This window comes from Oncorhynchus clarkii, chromosome 24 (genome assembly GCF_045791955.1).
Source record: "Oncorhynchus clarkii lewisi isolate Uvic-CL-2024 chromosome 24, UVic_Ocla_1.0, whole genome shotgun sequence".
NCBI classification, from domain to species: Eukaryota; Metazoa; Chordata; class Actinopteri; order Salmoniformes; family Salmonidae; genus Oncorhynchus; species Oncorhynchus clarkii.
Window position 1 is genome coordinate 15549838 of NC_092170.1, and position 17157 is coordinate 15566994.

Sequence of the window (17157 nt, forward strand, 5' to 3'; positions counted from 1 at the left end):
TCCTTAGTTAGTAGGCAGCTAAAGGTCTACTTCCAAGAAAACAACATCTTAGATGGAATGCAATCAGGTTTTAAGTCTGGTCACAGCACTGTTTCAGCAACATTAATGGTTTTAAATGACATCCACTGTGCTCTTGATAAGAAGTTACATTGTGTGTCTGTTTTTATTGATTTGTCGAAGGCTTTTGACACCGTGGACCATGCTGTGTTAGTGCGAAGGTTCAAATGTTGTGGAATTACTGGTCATGCTCTAGATTGGTTTATAAATTACCTATGAAATCATACACAATGTGTAATGGCGGATGGTTGTAAATCTGAGTCCATAGAGGTGTGCTCAGGTGTTCCGCAAGGTTCTATTTTGGGCCCACTGTTGTTAATTTAGTATATCAACAACATTGGGGATTTTACCGAAACAGCGGATGTTCATTTTTATGCAGATGATACTGTTCTTTATTCAAGTGGTAGTAGTTTATCTTCAGCTTTTGAAAATGCCCAAAGAGCATTTAACATCATACAACAGAATCTGTATGATTTAAAGCTGATTCTAAATTCAGGGTAAAACAAAATGCATGATATTTTCAAATGCCAGGCATGTTACAAATCATGTCATTGCTACATTGGCTGGACATACTATAGAGCAAGTTAAAGTGTACAAATATTTGGGTGTGTGGGTTGATGATAAGCTGAGCTTCACTGTGCATGTAGAGAACTTGATAAGGAAGCTCAAGCTGAAAATAGGATTGTATTACCGGCATAAGGCTTGTTTTTATTTTGAGGCCAGGAAGGAGCTGGTACGATGTACATTACTGTCGGTTTGAGATTTTAGTGATGTTATATATATGCAGGCCTCAGCCACTACCCTGACAGCACTTGATTCAGTGTATCATGCAGTCTTCAGGTTCATTACAAATCAGAAATGTCTAACACATCATTGTGATCTCTACAGCGCTGTTGGCTGGTCGTCATTGACCTTGTGTAGGCTTAAACACTGGTATACACTGATTTATAAGGCCATATTGGGTAAAATGTTCATTTTATCTCTGTTCTTTTTTAGCCAGGTCAGTAAATAAATATCAATTACGGTCCCATTCTGATTTGCTTCTAACAGTGCCAAAAATTAGAACAGGTCATGGTAGAAATAGTTTTAGTTACTTCTCTCCTGAACATTTTAAAATGTGATGATCTAGTTTCGTTGGTGGAGTTTAAACACTTGATCGATGTATATATCATGGAAGAATGTAATTGTTTTTAGGCCAACTGTTTTTAAACAAGACGTTTGTGTTTTTAATGTAATATGTCATTGTTGTACTGTATGTGTGTTTATAGTTTTGTTTAATGTTGTTTTAGTGTATGTAAGTTGTTTTGTCTGAAACGTTGTTCCCCCTGCTGCTATTGGACCAGGTCTCTCTTGGAAAAGAGATGTTATCTCAATGAGAAAAAACCTGTATAAATAAAGGTCAAATAAAAAAACCTTTTAAAAGGTGGAATGCTATCATGGTTTCAATTCATGGTTGCCATGTGTTTGATGCCATTCCATTTATTCCATTCCAGCCATTATTATGAGCCGTCCTCCCCTCAGCAGCCTCCACTGATATGCAGTATATCCCCACTACAGATACATGTGCAGCTATAGATATAGTTAGAGATATATAGAGATAGAAATAGACAGCCAGTTATACAGGAATTTAGTATTGATAAACATTCCAGGGCCAAAGCACCAATATCCACTACTCCAGGCATGATCTAATGCAATAACTCTGACTGAGCAGTTGACCAATATTCTGGGTTCTGTATTTGAGTATTTTACAATGGGTTTGCCAGTAGAACATCATCCAAAGCAAATTGAAGTTCGGATGAAAATAACTTTGGGCGTAAGACAGGAATTCTGCGAGGAATTTCTCTCCATGACGGCATGAAAAGATCATTGACTGTGGACAGAGGGGGTATTGTGTACGGCCAGAGGGGGCAAAGTGGAGGATAACCACGTGTGTGAGGGTCTGTGTTCGTGAGTATGGGGGAATTGGACACAGAGGACCTATATAGTTATATTCGGATGTGAAATGTTGGGTTTTTCCACTCCCCTTAATAGCAGCAGCAGCAGATACAGGGAGAGATGCAGTCAGTCTGCTCTATAGATCTAGAGAGAGAGATTGAGTTGGACTGCAGGAATATTGACAGGAAAGAGACACATTCCTCTAGAATAGAACACAGGCCTCTTCCCTCATACACATAGGCTGAGTCCCAAATCGGACCGGCCCTGGCCCCCAATCCCCATGGGCCCGGTCAAAAGTAGGGAGCTATATAGGAATAGGTTAAATTTGGGATGCATACAAACCCTGCTGCAGAGAGGCTGGCCTCATCCTCATACCCTGCTGCAGAGAAGCTGGCTTCATCATACCCTGCTGCAGAGAACCTGGCCTCATCCTCATACCCTGCTGCAGAGAAGCTGGCCTCATCCTCATACCCTGCTGCAGAGAGACTGGCCTCATCTTCATACCCTGTTGCAGATAAACTGGCTCATTCCTTCACTCTGTGGACTAGGAAAACCCTGCTAGATATTGGACCACAGTCGCAGCTCTGTAGGCCTACTCTGCCAAATGTTTATATAATACAAAATGGTTCTGGGAATGTTGTACACTGTAGCAACTCATTGGTATGGACTCTCTTTGACTGGCTATAAGCAGTTGAATGGGACCCACACACATTCCCACACATTCATAGCTGGAGTCTCACTGCAATGCCATCAGATTGGAAACATAAGGCCCCTGGACAAGCTTCCTGGGAATTCAGGGTGAAACTATACAAACTCCCAGTAGCTCCCAGTCACTCCCTCCCACAGTCTGCTACATTACCAGTCACTATGACCGGGTAAACCCCAGACATGGTTTCAAATAATATTTGCAATCTTTCCAATACTTTGAGTGTTTGTTCTAGCCTGTCTGGAGTGCAAGATAGAGGGGGTTTCCCGCCTCAAGCACAGATAAAGTATTTAAAATGATTTCAAATAGTATTTGAACCCAGGTGTGGTAGCCCAGTCCCTCCCTCTCCTAGCCTGCTACGTCAATGCAGCTGGCCAGCTGGAATGCTCCAGCCAGAAGAGACAGGCCACAACAGGGGATGGAGGAGGTCAGTTCACTGGACAGACTCTAATACCACTGTGTGTGACAAAAGGTTGAGTGCATTGATAGTACCCGCACTTTATGGGCCAGTTTTGCAAACATCCTGGAATAAATAGCATGATCAATGAAGAATCTCATTTGAAACAGCGTTTTAGTTCATGACTAAGCTCAGAACACTTGGAAATGTGCATCTGGACACTGCTTTTTATTGTCGACAATAACACAAATGTTTGAATGTTGTGCGTGCATGAAAATCACCACAACAATTAGATTGAAAGTCATTTGGACTACCACAATCATATAAACATCCTCAAATAGAAACAGCTGTGTCTGTGTGTGGTGACCAAGTGTTCAGTATGGGCCTCAACATCATGTTCTAACCGGACAGAACTATAGTGGGCGGAACCAAACCAATAAGTTATAAGTATATAGTGGGAGAGGGCATTCACAGCCGCCCGCTCAGATGGGTGATGGCATACCAGCCAACCTTTTTTACATGGTCCATCATTTCTCCGGATTTAGCGACCAATAGTTTTTACATGGTCCTTCGAGATGGATTTAGTAGCCAACAGATTTTACATGGTCCTTCGAGATGGATTTAGTGGCCAACAGATTTTTACATGGTCCTTCGAGATGGATTTAGTGGCCAACAGATTTTACATGGTCCTTCGAGATGGATTTAGTAGTCAACAGATTTTTACATGGTCCTTCGAGATGGATTTAGTGGCCAACAGATTTTACATGATCCTTCGAGATGGATTTAGTGGCCAACAGATTTTACATGGTCCTTTGAGATGGATTTAGTGGCCAACAGATTTTTACATGGTCCTTCGAGATGGATTTAGTGGCCAACAGATTTTTACATGGTCCTTTAAGATGGATTTAGTGGCCAACAGATTTTTACATGGTCCTTCGAGATGGATTTAATGGCCAACGTATTTTACATGGTCCTTCGAGATGGATTTAGTGGCCAACAGATTTTACATGGTCCTTCGAGATGGATTTAGTGGCCAACAGATTTTACATGGTCCTTCGAGATGGATTTAGTGGCCAACAGATTTTTACATGGTCCTTCGAGATGGATTTAGTGGCCAACAGATTTTACATGGTCCTTCGAGATGGATTTAGTGGCCAACAGATTTTTACATGGTCCTTCAAGATGGATTAGTGGCCAACAGATTTTTACATGGGGCCGTCATTTCTCCGGATTTAGCAAACAATAGTTTTTACACAGACAGTTATAATGTACAGTGGGCCCGAAATGATTGGATCCCTTGATAAAGTTGAGCATAATAGACTACAAAAAAAGTATACAAATAATGTGAAAGAAATAAAAATACTAATACTAATAATGTTTTATTGGCACATACTAGCTACAGTGAAAGTAGTACGCAGCTACAGGGAGAGTAGTACGGAGCCTTGCTCAAGAGCACATCGATAGGTTTTTCACTCTATCGACTTGGCTATTCGACCCAACACTCTAACCTATAGGCTACCAGTCACCCACACTGCCTGGAGTTTCATAAACGCCATTGGCACTTCGATTGGAACCGGAGCTATGGTCAGATGACATGAAAATAGAGCTTTTTAGCCACGCACACCAGTGGTGAGTTTGGCGTTGAAAAACAGAACGATATGCAGAAAAGTACCTGATACCTATGGTCAAATATAGTGGTGTCTCTTTCTCTGAGCAATTGTATTAGTATAAAATAATATACATGTTTTTTTGTATTCAATATAGCTTATTGCTCCTCTTTATCAAGGGATCCAATAATTCGGACCCCACTGTAAATTATCAGCGAATAATGTGTTTACAAAGGACAAAGTAAATATTGAGTCTCTAGGTTTGGCCATCTCTATTCCATCAATCTCGATTCCACAAAGTAAATGCCTTCTCCTATATGTTGTGTTTAGCTACAATAGGTGTTTATATCAGGAAAAAACTGTTACAGTGGGGAGAACAAGTATTTGATACACTGCCGATTTTGCAGGTTTTCCTACTTACAAAGCATGTAGAGGTCTGTAGAGGTCTGTAAATCACATTGTATGATTTTTAAGTAATTAATTTGCATTTTATTTCATGACAAAAGCAGAACTTAATATTTGGTACAGAAACCTTTGTTTGCAATTACAGAGATCATTAGACATCTTTGATCTGAGTAATTAGACCCAGGCACATGATTCTACAGGCCTCTTCCTCCTCTACCCAGATCATCACAATACCTCCACATGAAACAGAGCTGAACTATACCTCCACAGAACCACACAGTCTAGATGAATCCTGTGAGCAGATAATGGCAACAGAGTAACCAAGGCTAAAGGTCAAGTCAGTCATTGTTTGATCATAAACTCATTCATACTGTTTACTGTACTGGCTGTTGCCATGGACATTATCTTATACTCACAGATGTCATATTGCTTAATTGTTTGGTTAGTTCCTCTATTGTATTGCTACAGTGCCTTCAGAAGTATCCATAACACTTGACATATTCCACATTTTGTTGTGTTACAGCCTGAATTCAAAAGGACCATATTGACAAAGTGAAAAATGTATTGAAAATGAAATACAGACATATCTAATTTACATAAGTATTCACACCCCTGAGTCAATACATGTTCAAATCACCTTTGGCTGTGAGTCTTTCTGGGTACATTTCTAAGAACTTTGCACACCTTGGACTAGTGGGCTATCAAAAAAGCTGAACAAGAGAAATAATGTATATGCTGAATGTCCCCCCTGTGACCCATATAGGGGTAATGGTGTTCCAGAAGATGGGCTCGTTGCCTTTAAAAAAAACTAGGCAAGTGAGTTAAGAACAAATTCTTATTTAGAATGACAGCCTAGGAACAGTGGGGTAACTGCCTTGTTTAGGGGCAGAACAACAGATGTTTACCTTGTCAGCTCGGGGATTCAATCCACCAACCTTTCGGATACTGCCCAATGCTCTAACCACTAGGCTACCTGCCTTTGGATGGCAGAGTGGACCAACTTAAACTTAATCATATGTTTGACATCTTAAATGATTATGCCCCAGGTTATATGAAAAACCAACACAGTTTGTATTTGTATTTATTATGATCTCCATTAGCCACTGCCTTGGAAGTTATACAATTTTAAAAACATTACAACACATTACAGAATTTACAACACACTAAGTGTGTGCCCTCAGGCCCATAATCCACTACCACATATCTACAATGCAAATTCCATGTCTATGTGTGTGTATAGTGCGTATGTTATCATGTGTGTGTGTGTGTGTGCATGTGTCTGTGCCTATGTTTGTGTTGCTTCACAGTCCACACTGTTCCATAAGGTGTATTTTTATCTTCTTTTTAAATCTGATTCTACTGCTTGCATCAGTTACCTGATGTGGAATTGAGTTCCATGTAGTCATGGCTCTATGTAGTACTGTGCGCCTCCCATAGTCTGTTCTGGCCTTGGGGATTTTGAAGAGACCTCTGGTGGCATGTCTTGTGGGGTATGCTTGGGTGTCCGAGCTGGGTGCTAGTATTTTAAACAGACAGCTCGGTACATTCAGTTTGTCAACACTTCTCCCCAAAACAAGTAATGATGAAGTCAATCTCTCTTCCACTTTGAGCCTTGAGAGATTGACATGCATGTAATTAATGCTATCTCAGCCGTGCTGCCCTGTTCTGAGCCAACTGCAATTTGGCAGTGTGGCACGTGACCACACTACTGAACTGTAGTCTAGGTGGGACAAAACCATGGCATGTAGGACCTGGCTTTTTGATAGTGTTGTTAAGAAGGCAGAGCAGTGCTTTATTATACACAGACTTCTCCCCATCTTAGCTACTGCTGTATCAATATGTTTTGATCATGACAGTTCACAATCCAGGTTTACTCCAAGCAGTTTAGCCACCTCAACCTGCTCAATTTCCACATTATTCATTACGAGATGTAGTCGAGGTTTAGGGTTTAGTGAATGATTTGTCCCAAATACAATGCATTTAGTTTGGGAAATATTTAGGACTAACTTATTCCTTGCTACCCATTCCAAAACTAACTGCAGCTCTTTGTTAACTTCGGGGGGGCGCTCTTTTAATTTTTGGATAAAAAAACATTCCCGTTTTAAACAAGATATTTTGTCACGAAAAGATGCTCGACTATGCATATAATTGACAGCTTTGGAAAGAAAACACTCTGACGTTTCCAAAACTGCAAAGATATTGTCTGTGAGTGCCACAGAACTAATGCTACAGGCGAAACCAAGATGAAATTTCATACAGGAAGTGCCCCAGATTTTGAATGCGCTGTGTTCCAATGTCTCCTTATATGGCTGTGAATGCGCCAGGAATGAGCCTACACTTTCTGTCGTTTCCCCAAGGTGTCTGCAGCATTGTGACGTATTTGTAGGCATATCATTGGAAGATTGACCATAAGAGACTACATTTACCAGGTGCCCGCTTGGTGTCCTCCGTCGAAATTATTGCGTAGTATCCAGCTGCGTGCATTTTTCTATTTGGTTCAGAGGAGAAACCAAACTGCCACGAATGATTTATCATCGAATAGATATGTGAAAAACACCTTGAGGATTGATTCTAAACCATGTTTGCCATGTTTCTGTCGATATTATGGAGTTAATTTTCAAAAAAGTTTGCCGTTGTAATGACTGAATTTTCGTATTTTTTTCTTAGCCAAATGTGATGAACAAAACGGAGCGATTTCTCCTACACAAATAATCTTTTTGGAAAAACTGAACATTTGCTATCTAACTGAGAGTCTCCTCATTGAAAACATCCGAAGTTCTTCAAAGGTAAATATTTTATTTGAATGCTTTTCTTGTTTTTGTGAAAATGGCCTGCTGAATGCTAGGCTTAATGCTATGCTAGCTATCAACACTCTTACACAAATGCTTGTGTAGCTATGGTTGAAAAGCATATTTTGAAAATCTGAGATGACAGTGTTGTTAACAAAAGGCTATTTTGCGATTTTCATGAATAGTTAACGTTGCGTTATGGTAATGAGCTTGAGGCTATGATTACGCTCCCGGATACGGGATTGCTCGACGCAAGAAGTTAAGTGTTGCAGTCATTTCAGTCGCTGTAGTAGCTGATGTGTATAGTGTTGAGTCATCCGCATGCATAGACACAGCGGCCTTACCCAAAGCCAGTGGCATGTAGTTAGTAAAGATTGAAAAAAGCAAGGGGCCTAAACAGTTACCCTGGGGAATTCCTGATTCTACCTGGATTATGTTTGAGAGGCTTCCATTAAAGAACGCACTCTGTGTTCTGTTAGACAAGCATCTCTTTATCCACATTATAGCAGGCGGTGTAAAGCCATAGCACATACGTTTTTCCAGCAGCAGACTATGATTCATAATGTCAAAAGCCGCACGGAAGTCTAACAAAACAGCCCCCACAATCTTTTTATCATCCATTTCTCTCAGTGCTGTGCTTGTTGAATGTCCTTCACTATAAGCGTGCTGGAAGTCTGATGTCAATTTGTTTACAGTAAATAGCATTGTATCTGGTCAAACTCCATTTTTTCCAAAAGTTTACTATGGGTTGGTAACAGGCTGATTGGTCGGCTAATTGAGCCAGTAAATCTTGCCAATGAAAAAATGAATGACCCATCATTCAATGGGATTCAATAAATGATGGAGTTGAGTTTGCCTTTTTACCCAAAACTAAATTTAAGTTGCTCCACAGTGTCACGGATCCCCCCAGTACTGCTGCTCATTCTGTCCACCAGTTCTGGAGGTCGACGTCACCGGCCTTCTAGGGTGTACTAAACTGTGTCATTACGCACACCTGGTTACAATTCCTCACAGATTGTGTTTGTATAAATGCGCCATTTGTTTCCCCATTGGGCTGTCGATTATTGTTCCCATGTCCGTTGTTGTTGTGAGTGCCTATGCATTGTCTCAGCCTGTGCTGCATGTTTGTGCATTGTGTATTACGGGTCTTGTCCCGTGTCGTTCTACGAGGTTTACCCTCGCTCTTTTGTTTGGTTACATCCCAGTGTTTTGTATACATGTTTGTTTTGGGTGTATTAAAAACCTAGATGATGTATTCCTGCGCCTGTCTCTAAATCCTTTATACCAGCGTGAAAGAATAATCAACAATTAAGGGAGACAGTGGGAATGGCCCGTCTGACGACGCTGCGACTGGTCCGTCCGGCGCCACCGCAACTTCAGAGATCCCTCCGGAACTGTTTATTACGCACACCTGGTGCCCATTTCCCAATGATTAGTAATTGTATAAGTGTGCCCTTTGGTTCACCATTGAGCTGTCGATTATTGTTCCAATGTCCGTTGGTCGTGTGAGTACCTGTGCTGTGTTTTGGCTTTTGTGCCATTTGTATTGCGCAGATGATTACGGGTCTCGTCTCCTGTGATAATCATTGTGTGCACTTGTGTATTTATTCGAGGTACTCCTCGCTCTTTTGTTTGGGTCTCAACCCTGTGTTTTGTATACGTGTTTGTTTGGTCTTCATCCCCGTGCCTGTACATGGCACGCTGTAATTTGGGTAAAGACATTTTAAAAACTATTACAATGTTAAGGCTCTCGTCGAAAGGAGTGGACCAAAGTGCAGCGTGGAAAGTGTTCATGATTTTATTTTCAAATAAACACTCAAACAAAATAACCAAAGTGAAAACGAAAGCACACAGTTCTGTCAGGTACAGACACTAAACAGAAAACAAGATCCCACAAAACCCAAAAGGAAAATGACAACTTATATATGATCCCCAATCAGAGACAACGATAGACAGCTACCTCTGATTGGGAACCACTCAAAGCAAAAAACAAAGAAATAGAAAACATAGACTTTCCTTACCCGAGTCACACCCTGACCTAACCAAACATAGAGAATAATAAGGATCTCTAAGGTCAGGGCGTGACAGTACGGACTCTGGCCGCAAACCTGAACCTATAGGGGAGGGTCCGGGTGGTCATCTGCTCTCGGTGGACGCAGGCCCCGCTCTGCTTGAGGCTCCCCCCACTTCGGTGGCGCCTCTGGTGCAGGGATCATTTCCGGGGCCTCCGGACCGTAGCTCGTCGCTACAGGCTCCGGCCTGTGGACCGTCGCTACAGGCTCCGGACCGGGGACCGTCACTGGAGGCTCCGGACCGGGGACCGTCGCTGGAGGCTCCGGACCGGGGACCGTCGCTGGAGGCTCCGGACCGGGGACCGTCGCTGGAGGCTCCGGACCGGGGACCGTCGCTGGAGGCTCCGGACCGGGGACTGTCGCTGGAGGATCCGGACCGCGGATCGACGCTGGAGGCTTCGTGCCATGGATCATCACTGGAGGCCTCGTGCCATGGATCATCATTGCAGGCTCCGGGCCATGGCTCATCACTGCAGGCTTTGTGCCATGGATCATCACTGGAGGCTTCGTGCCCTTGATCATCACTGGAGGCTTCGTGCCATGGATCATCACTGAAGGCTTCGTGCCATGGATCATCACTGGAAGCTTCGTGCCATGGATCATCACTGCAGGGTTCGTGCCAAGGATCATCACTGGAGGCTTTGTGCCATGGATCATCACTGGAGGCTTCGGGCCATGGATCATCACTGGAGGCTTCGTACGTGGAGCCGGAACAGGTCTCATCGGACTGAGGAGACGTACTGGAAGCCTGGTACGTGGAGCTGCCACAACGCGTCCTGGCTGGATACCCACTTTAGCTCGGTGAGTGTGGAGAGCTGGCACAGGACGCACTGGGCTATGAAGGCGCACTGGAGGCATAGTTCGTAGAGCCGGCGCAGGATATACTGGGCCATGGAGGCGCATTGGAGGTCTGGAGTGTAGAGCTGGCACAAAGCATCCTGGCTGAATACAGGGGGTAGCACGGCAAGTGCGGGGAGCTGGAAAAGGCCGCACTGGGTTGTGCTGCCGAACTGGGGATACCGTTCGTAGAGCTGGCGCAGGATATCCTGGGTCGAAGAGACGCACTGGAGACCAGGAGCGCTGAGCCGACACAATCCATCCTGGCTGAATGCCCACTCTGGCACGGCAACTGCGGGCAGCTGAAATAGAGCGCACCGGGCTGTGAATGCGCACTGGAGACACTGTGCGCATCCCCGCATAGCACGGTGCCTGACCAGTCACACGCTCCCCACGGTAAGCACGGGGAGTTGGCTGAGGTCTAAACCCTGACTCCGCCAATCTCCCCATGTCCCCACCCCCCAAAAAAATTTTGGAGCTGCCTCTCGGGCTTCCATCGTTGCCGTGACTCCTGGTCTCGTCGCCGTTCCTCCCTCGCTGCTTCTGCCTGTTTCCAAGGCAGGCTCTCATGCCCTGCCATTACCTCCTCCCATGCCCATGATGTCCTCCACTCCAGGGCACGCTGCTTGGTCCGTTGGTGGTGGGATCTTCTGTTAAGGCTCTCGTCGAAAGGAGTGGACCAAAGTGCAGCGTGGAAAGTGTTCATGATTTTTATTTTCAAATAAACACTCAAACAAAATAACCAAAGTGAAAACGAAAGCGCACAGTTCTGTCAGGTACAGACACTAAACAGAAAACAAGATCCCACAAAACCCAAAAGGAAAATTACAACTTATATATGATCCCCAATCAGAGACAACGATAGACAGCTGCCTCTGATTAGGAACCACACAAAGCAAAAAACAAAGAAATAGAAAACATAGACTTTCCTTACCCCTTACACCCTGACCTAACCAAACATAGAGAATAATAAGGATCTCTAAGGTCAGGGCATGACATGCACATTCCTGTGCCTGTCTCCCGACCCTTTATACCAAGGTCACACGCAGCATTTTACTATCATTCTTTAAATAATTTATTTGTCACATGATTTCTCAATTTGCATTACGTTTGCCAATCGGTTATGCTGCCAGACTTATTTGCCATACCTTTTGCCTCATCCCACTCAAGCATAAAACTGTCCAATTCCTCACCAATCCAAGGGGATTTAACAGTTTTTACAGTCATTTTCTTAAGTGGTACATGCTTATTAGTAACTGGAATAAGCAATTTCATAAATGTGTCAAGTACAGCGTCTGGTTGCTGCTCATCATGCACCACAGAACAGCAAATATGCTTAACAACATCAACATAAGAATCACTACAAAACGTATTGTTTGACCTCTTATACACTATATTAGGCCCAGACTTTGGAACTTTGGTTTTCCTAAATATGGTAACTTTATTGGGATCACTTCATCCTATGGATTTGGATACTGATTTAAAGCAAATGTATGCAGCATTAATAAAGGTGTGATCAATACATGTTCATGATTTCATTCATGTTCTGTTTGTAACTATTCTGGTAGGTTGATTGATAACCTGAACCAGGTTGCAAGCACTGGTTAGTTTAATTTTTTTTCCTGAGTAGGCAGCTTGATGAAAGCCAGTCAATACTTAAATCACCCAGAAAGTATACCTCTGTTGATATCACATACATAATCAAGCAAGAGGGGACCCAGAAGAGACACACACAATGGTACAGACACAGGCATTTGCACACAAGCACTAGCACACACACTCTACACACACGTACATTGTAATATTATTGTATGGTGGTATTATACATTTTGTATTGTAGATATGTAGTTGTGTAATAATGTTATACAGTGCCTTGCGAAAGTATTCGGCCCCCTTGAACTTTGCGACCTTTTGCCACATTTCAGGCTTCAAACATAAAAATATAAAACTGTATTTTTTTGTGAAGAATCAACAACAAGTGGGACACAATCATGAAGTGGAACGACATTTATTGGATATTTCAAACTTTTTTAACAAATCAAAAACTGAACAATTGGGCATGCAAAATTATTCAGCCCCCTTAAGTTAATACTTTGTAGTGCCACCTTTTGCTGCGATTACAGCTGTAAGTCGCTTGGGGTATGTCTCTATCAGTTTTGCACATCGAGAGACTGACATTTTTTCCCATTCCTCCTTGCAAAACAGCTCGAGCTCAGTGAGGTTGGATGGAGAGCATTTGTGAACAGCAGTTTTCAGTTCTTTCCACAGATTCTCGATTGGATTCAGGTCTGGACTTTGACTTGGCCATTCTAACACCTGGATATGTTTATTTTTGAACCATTCCATTGTAGATTTTGCTTTATGTTTTGGATCATTGTCTTGTTGGAAGACAAATCTCCGTCCCAGTCTCAGGTCTTTTGCAGACTCCATCAGGTTTTCTTCCAGAATGGTCCTGTATTTGGCTCCATCCATCTTCCCATCAATTTTAACCATCTTCCCTGTCCCTGCTGAAGAAAAGCAGGCCCAAACCATGATGCTGCCACCACCATGTTTGACAGTGGGGACGTTTTGCATTGTTGCCAAAAAGTTCAATTTTGGTTTCATCTGACCAGAGCACCTTCTTCCACATGTTTGGTGTGTCTCCCAGGTGGCTTGTGGCAAACTTTAAAAAACACTTTTTATGGATATCTTTAAGAAATGGCTTTCTTCTTGCCACTCTTCCATAAAGGCCAGATTTGTGCAATATACGACTGATTGTTGTCCTATGGACAGAGTCTCCCACCTCAGCTGTAGATCTCTGCAGTTCATCCAGAGTGATCATGGGCCTCTTGGCTGCATCTCTGATCAGTCTTCTCCTTGTATGAGCTGAAAGTTTAGAGGGACGGCCAGGTCTTGGTAGATTTGCAGTGGTCTGATACTCCTTCCATTTCAATATTATCGCTTGCACAGTGCTCCTTGGGATGTTTAAAGCTTGGGAAATCTTTTTGTATCCAAATCCGGCTTTAAACTTCTTCACAACAGTATCTCGGACCTGCCTGGCGTGTTCCTTGTTCTTCATGATGCTCTCTGCGCTTTTAACGAACCTCTGAGACTATCACAGTGCAGGTGCATTTATACGGAGACTTGATTACACACAGGTGGATTGTATTTATCATCATTAGTCATTTAGGTCAACATTGGATCATTCAGAGATCCTCACTGAACTTCTGGAGAGAGTTTGCTGCACTGAAAGTAAAGGGGCTGAATAATTTTGCACGCCCAATTTTTCAGTTTTTGATTTGTTAAAAAAGTTTGAAATATCCAATAAATGTCGTTCCACTTCATGATTGTGTCCCACTTGTTGTTGATTCTTCACAAAAAAATACAGTTTTATATCTTTATGTTTGAAGCCTGAAATGTGGCAAAAGGTCGCAAAGTTCAAGGGGGCCGAATACTTTCGCAATGCACTGTATGATGTACTATTTTATATTTCGTTTTACATGTACTGTAAGTGCCTTAATGTGTTTGGACCACAAGAAGAGTAGCTGCTGCCTTGGCCGATTTAAGTCAAACCTGTAACCAGGCCACTCAGGAACATTCAATGTCGTCTTGGTAAGCAACTCCTGTGTAAATGTGGACGTGCTCCTGCTGAAAGGTAACTTTGTCTCTCAGTCTCTGTTGGAAAGAAGCCTGAACCAGGTTTACCTCTAGTATTTTACCTTTGCTTAGCGCTACTCGATTTCTTATTTTTGTAATAAACTCCCCAGTCCTTGCCAATGACAAGCATACCCATAATACAATGCCGCCACCAACATGCTTAAAATTTTGAAGAGTGGTACTCAGTGATGTGTTGGATTTGCCCCAAACATAACGCTTTCTGTTCAGGACATAAAGTGAATTTCCTTGCCACATTTTTTGCAGTTTTACTTCAGTGCCTTATTGCAAACAGGATGCATGTTTTGGTATATTTGTAATCTATACAGGCTTCCTTTTTTTCACTCTGTCAATTAAGTTAGTATTGTGGAGTAGCTACAATGTTGTTGATCCATCCTCAGTTTTCTCTTATCACAGCCATTAAACTTTGTCATTGTTTTAAAGTCACCATTGGTTTCATGGTGAAATCCTAGTGGTTTCCTTCCTCTCTTGTAGTGACTGGGTGTATTGATACATCATCCAAAGTGTAATTAATAACTTCACCATGCTCAAAGAGATATTATTCAATGTCTGCTTTTTTGCAAGGCATTGAAAACACTCCCTGGTCTTTGTGGTTGAATCTGTGTTTGAAATTCATTGCTCGACTGAGGGACCTTATAGATAATTGTATATGTGGGGTACAGAGATGAGTCATTCAAAAATCATGTTAGACACTATTATTGCAACTTATTATGTGACTTGTTAAGCACATGTTTACTCCTAAACTTATTTAGGTTTGCTTTAAACAAAGGGGTTGAATACTTATTGACTCAAGACATTTCAGCTTTTCATTTTTAATTATTTTGTAAAAATTTCTAATTCCAATTTGACATTATGGAGTATTTGCCAGTAACACAAAATCTACATTTAATACATTCAGGCTGTAACACAACAAAATGTGGACAAAGTCAAGGAGTGTGAATACTTTCTTAAGGCACTGTAGGTCACCTACTGTATCAAGGTTCAGGTGGGGCTGATAGCTTGTCATGCTCCCAACACACGCCTACTGTGGTGTTCTGAGCTGTCTTGACTTGCATATCGTATTTAGGATCAAAACAACAATTCAGCGAATGACACAGCCCAGGTATGTTACATACTTAGGGAATAGTCCACAAAATCAACCCTCTACAATGTAGGAACACTGTGGTGTGCTAGTCTAGAACAACAATATTAGTCACCCTTTACACAGCTTGCTAAAAGTGTTATTAAGTTAAGCAACACCAGAGTTACTCCATGACTGAGTCCAGCACCTTGCCATGTCCTTATACATTTAGAGTGAGTTTCCACCACCACTCCTACTACAGTATCCACTCAACTAGCTCTAGTCCAGGGCATCAGGTGAGGCTTGCTGCCGCTTAAGGCTGTGTCAGCAAGCCGCATACAACACCCTGGACTAGAGCTCCCATTCCTCCTCCTACCTCCAGCTATCCTCCAGAGCAGCTGTTGCCGGGCAATGATGCGTCCCAGGCGGTATCCGGAGCGACGGCGGTGGTGGTCCATCCTTAGGTAGATATCCTGGCTCTCTTGGGTCATACTGCCCAGACAATCCTGGCTGTCCTGACTCATACTGCTGCCCAGAGACTCACTGCCTGGTCCCTGGGACTCAGAGTGACTGTCAGACAGATCCCTGTACATGACTGCTACTGCAGCATTGGCACTGCTAGACTTGCACACACACACACACACTACACTGGCCTCTGATCTGAAAGTCTGGGGCTCGGAAGGAGAGCTGAGAGGCTAGAGGGGAGGGAGGAGGAGTGCCAGCTACACCTCTCCAGGTCAGGTGATCAGACAGCAGCCAGTGGCAGATCAGTACTTAGAGTACTGCCCACCTTGCTGAGCTCTATCCAGTGTCTGTCTGTGTGAGAGAGGGAGAGGAAGCGACTGAACTCCTGAACGCGGGTCTGGAGGGAAATATAAATACCAGAAGAAAGCCTGTGAACTGACTGAGGGAGGAGGACGAGACAGGGGGGAGGACATGGGAGGGCTTAGAAAAACAGTATTGTTAGGACCCGCCCTGCCCAAAACAATCCTCCGCTGTGGAGTGTGGACTTGCACACAAGTGGCAAGTAAATTTGTTTTTTACATTTAACCTTTATTTAACTAGGCAAGTCAGTTAAAAACTCATTCTTATTTACAATGACGACCTACAAGTTTACTCAGGAGATGGGAGTCTCTCTACCACGCTGACAAAAAGAAAGAGGAGAAAGAACACCAAATAATGCATGCAGAGCAGAATTAGGCCGATACACGGGAGAAAGAGAGAGAGACTGCGAAAGAGAGAGAGAGAGAGGCCGATACCCGCTAATTATCGAAATCCAGAAAAGAGCCGTTCAATTCTACAACCACCTAAAAGGAAGCGATTCCCAAACCTTCCATAACAAAGCCATCACCTACAGAGAGATGAACATGGAGAAGAGTTCCCTAAGCAAGCTGGTCCTGGGGCTCTGTTCACAAACACAAACACACCCCACAGAGCCCCAGGACAGCAACACAATTAGACCCAATCAAATCATGAGAAAACAAAAAGATAATGACTTGATACATTGGAAAGAATTAACAATTAAACAGCAAACTAGAATGCTATTTGGGCCTTAACAGAGAGTACACAGTGGCAGAATACCTGTCCACTGTGACTGACCCAAACCTAAGGAAAGCTTTGACTATGTACAGACTCAGT

At 42.9% G+C, this 17157-nt stretch overlaps 1 protein-coding gene across 3 annotated transcripts in view; it reads right to left on the bottom strand.

Annotated features, from left to right (window-relative positions):
* LOC139382321 (stAR-related lipid transfer protein 13-like) overlaps positions 1-17157 on the bottom strand; it is a 123132-nt gene that overhangs the window by 37614 nt on the left and 68361 nt on the right. Inside the window, exon 1 of one of the 3 annotated variants that reach the window (XM_071126240.1) lies at positions 15896-16183. The exons of the other annotated variants lie outside the window; for them this stretch is intronic. Coding sequence (XP_070982341.1) covers positions 15896-16112 — 217 coding nt within the window. The 5' untranslated portion in view covers positions 16113-16183. Of the gene's footprint in view, positions 1-15895; positions 16184-17157 lie in introns of those variants that run through there. 3 annotated transcript variants of the gene reach the window in all.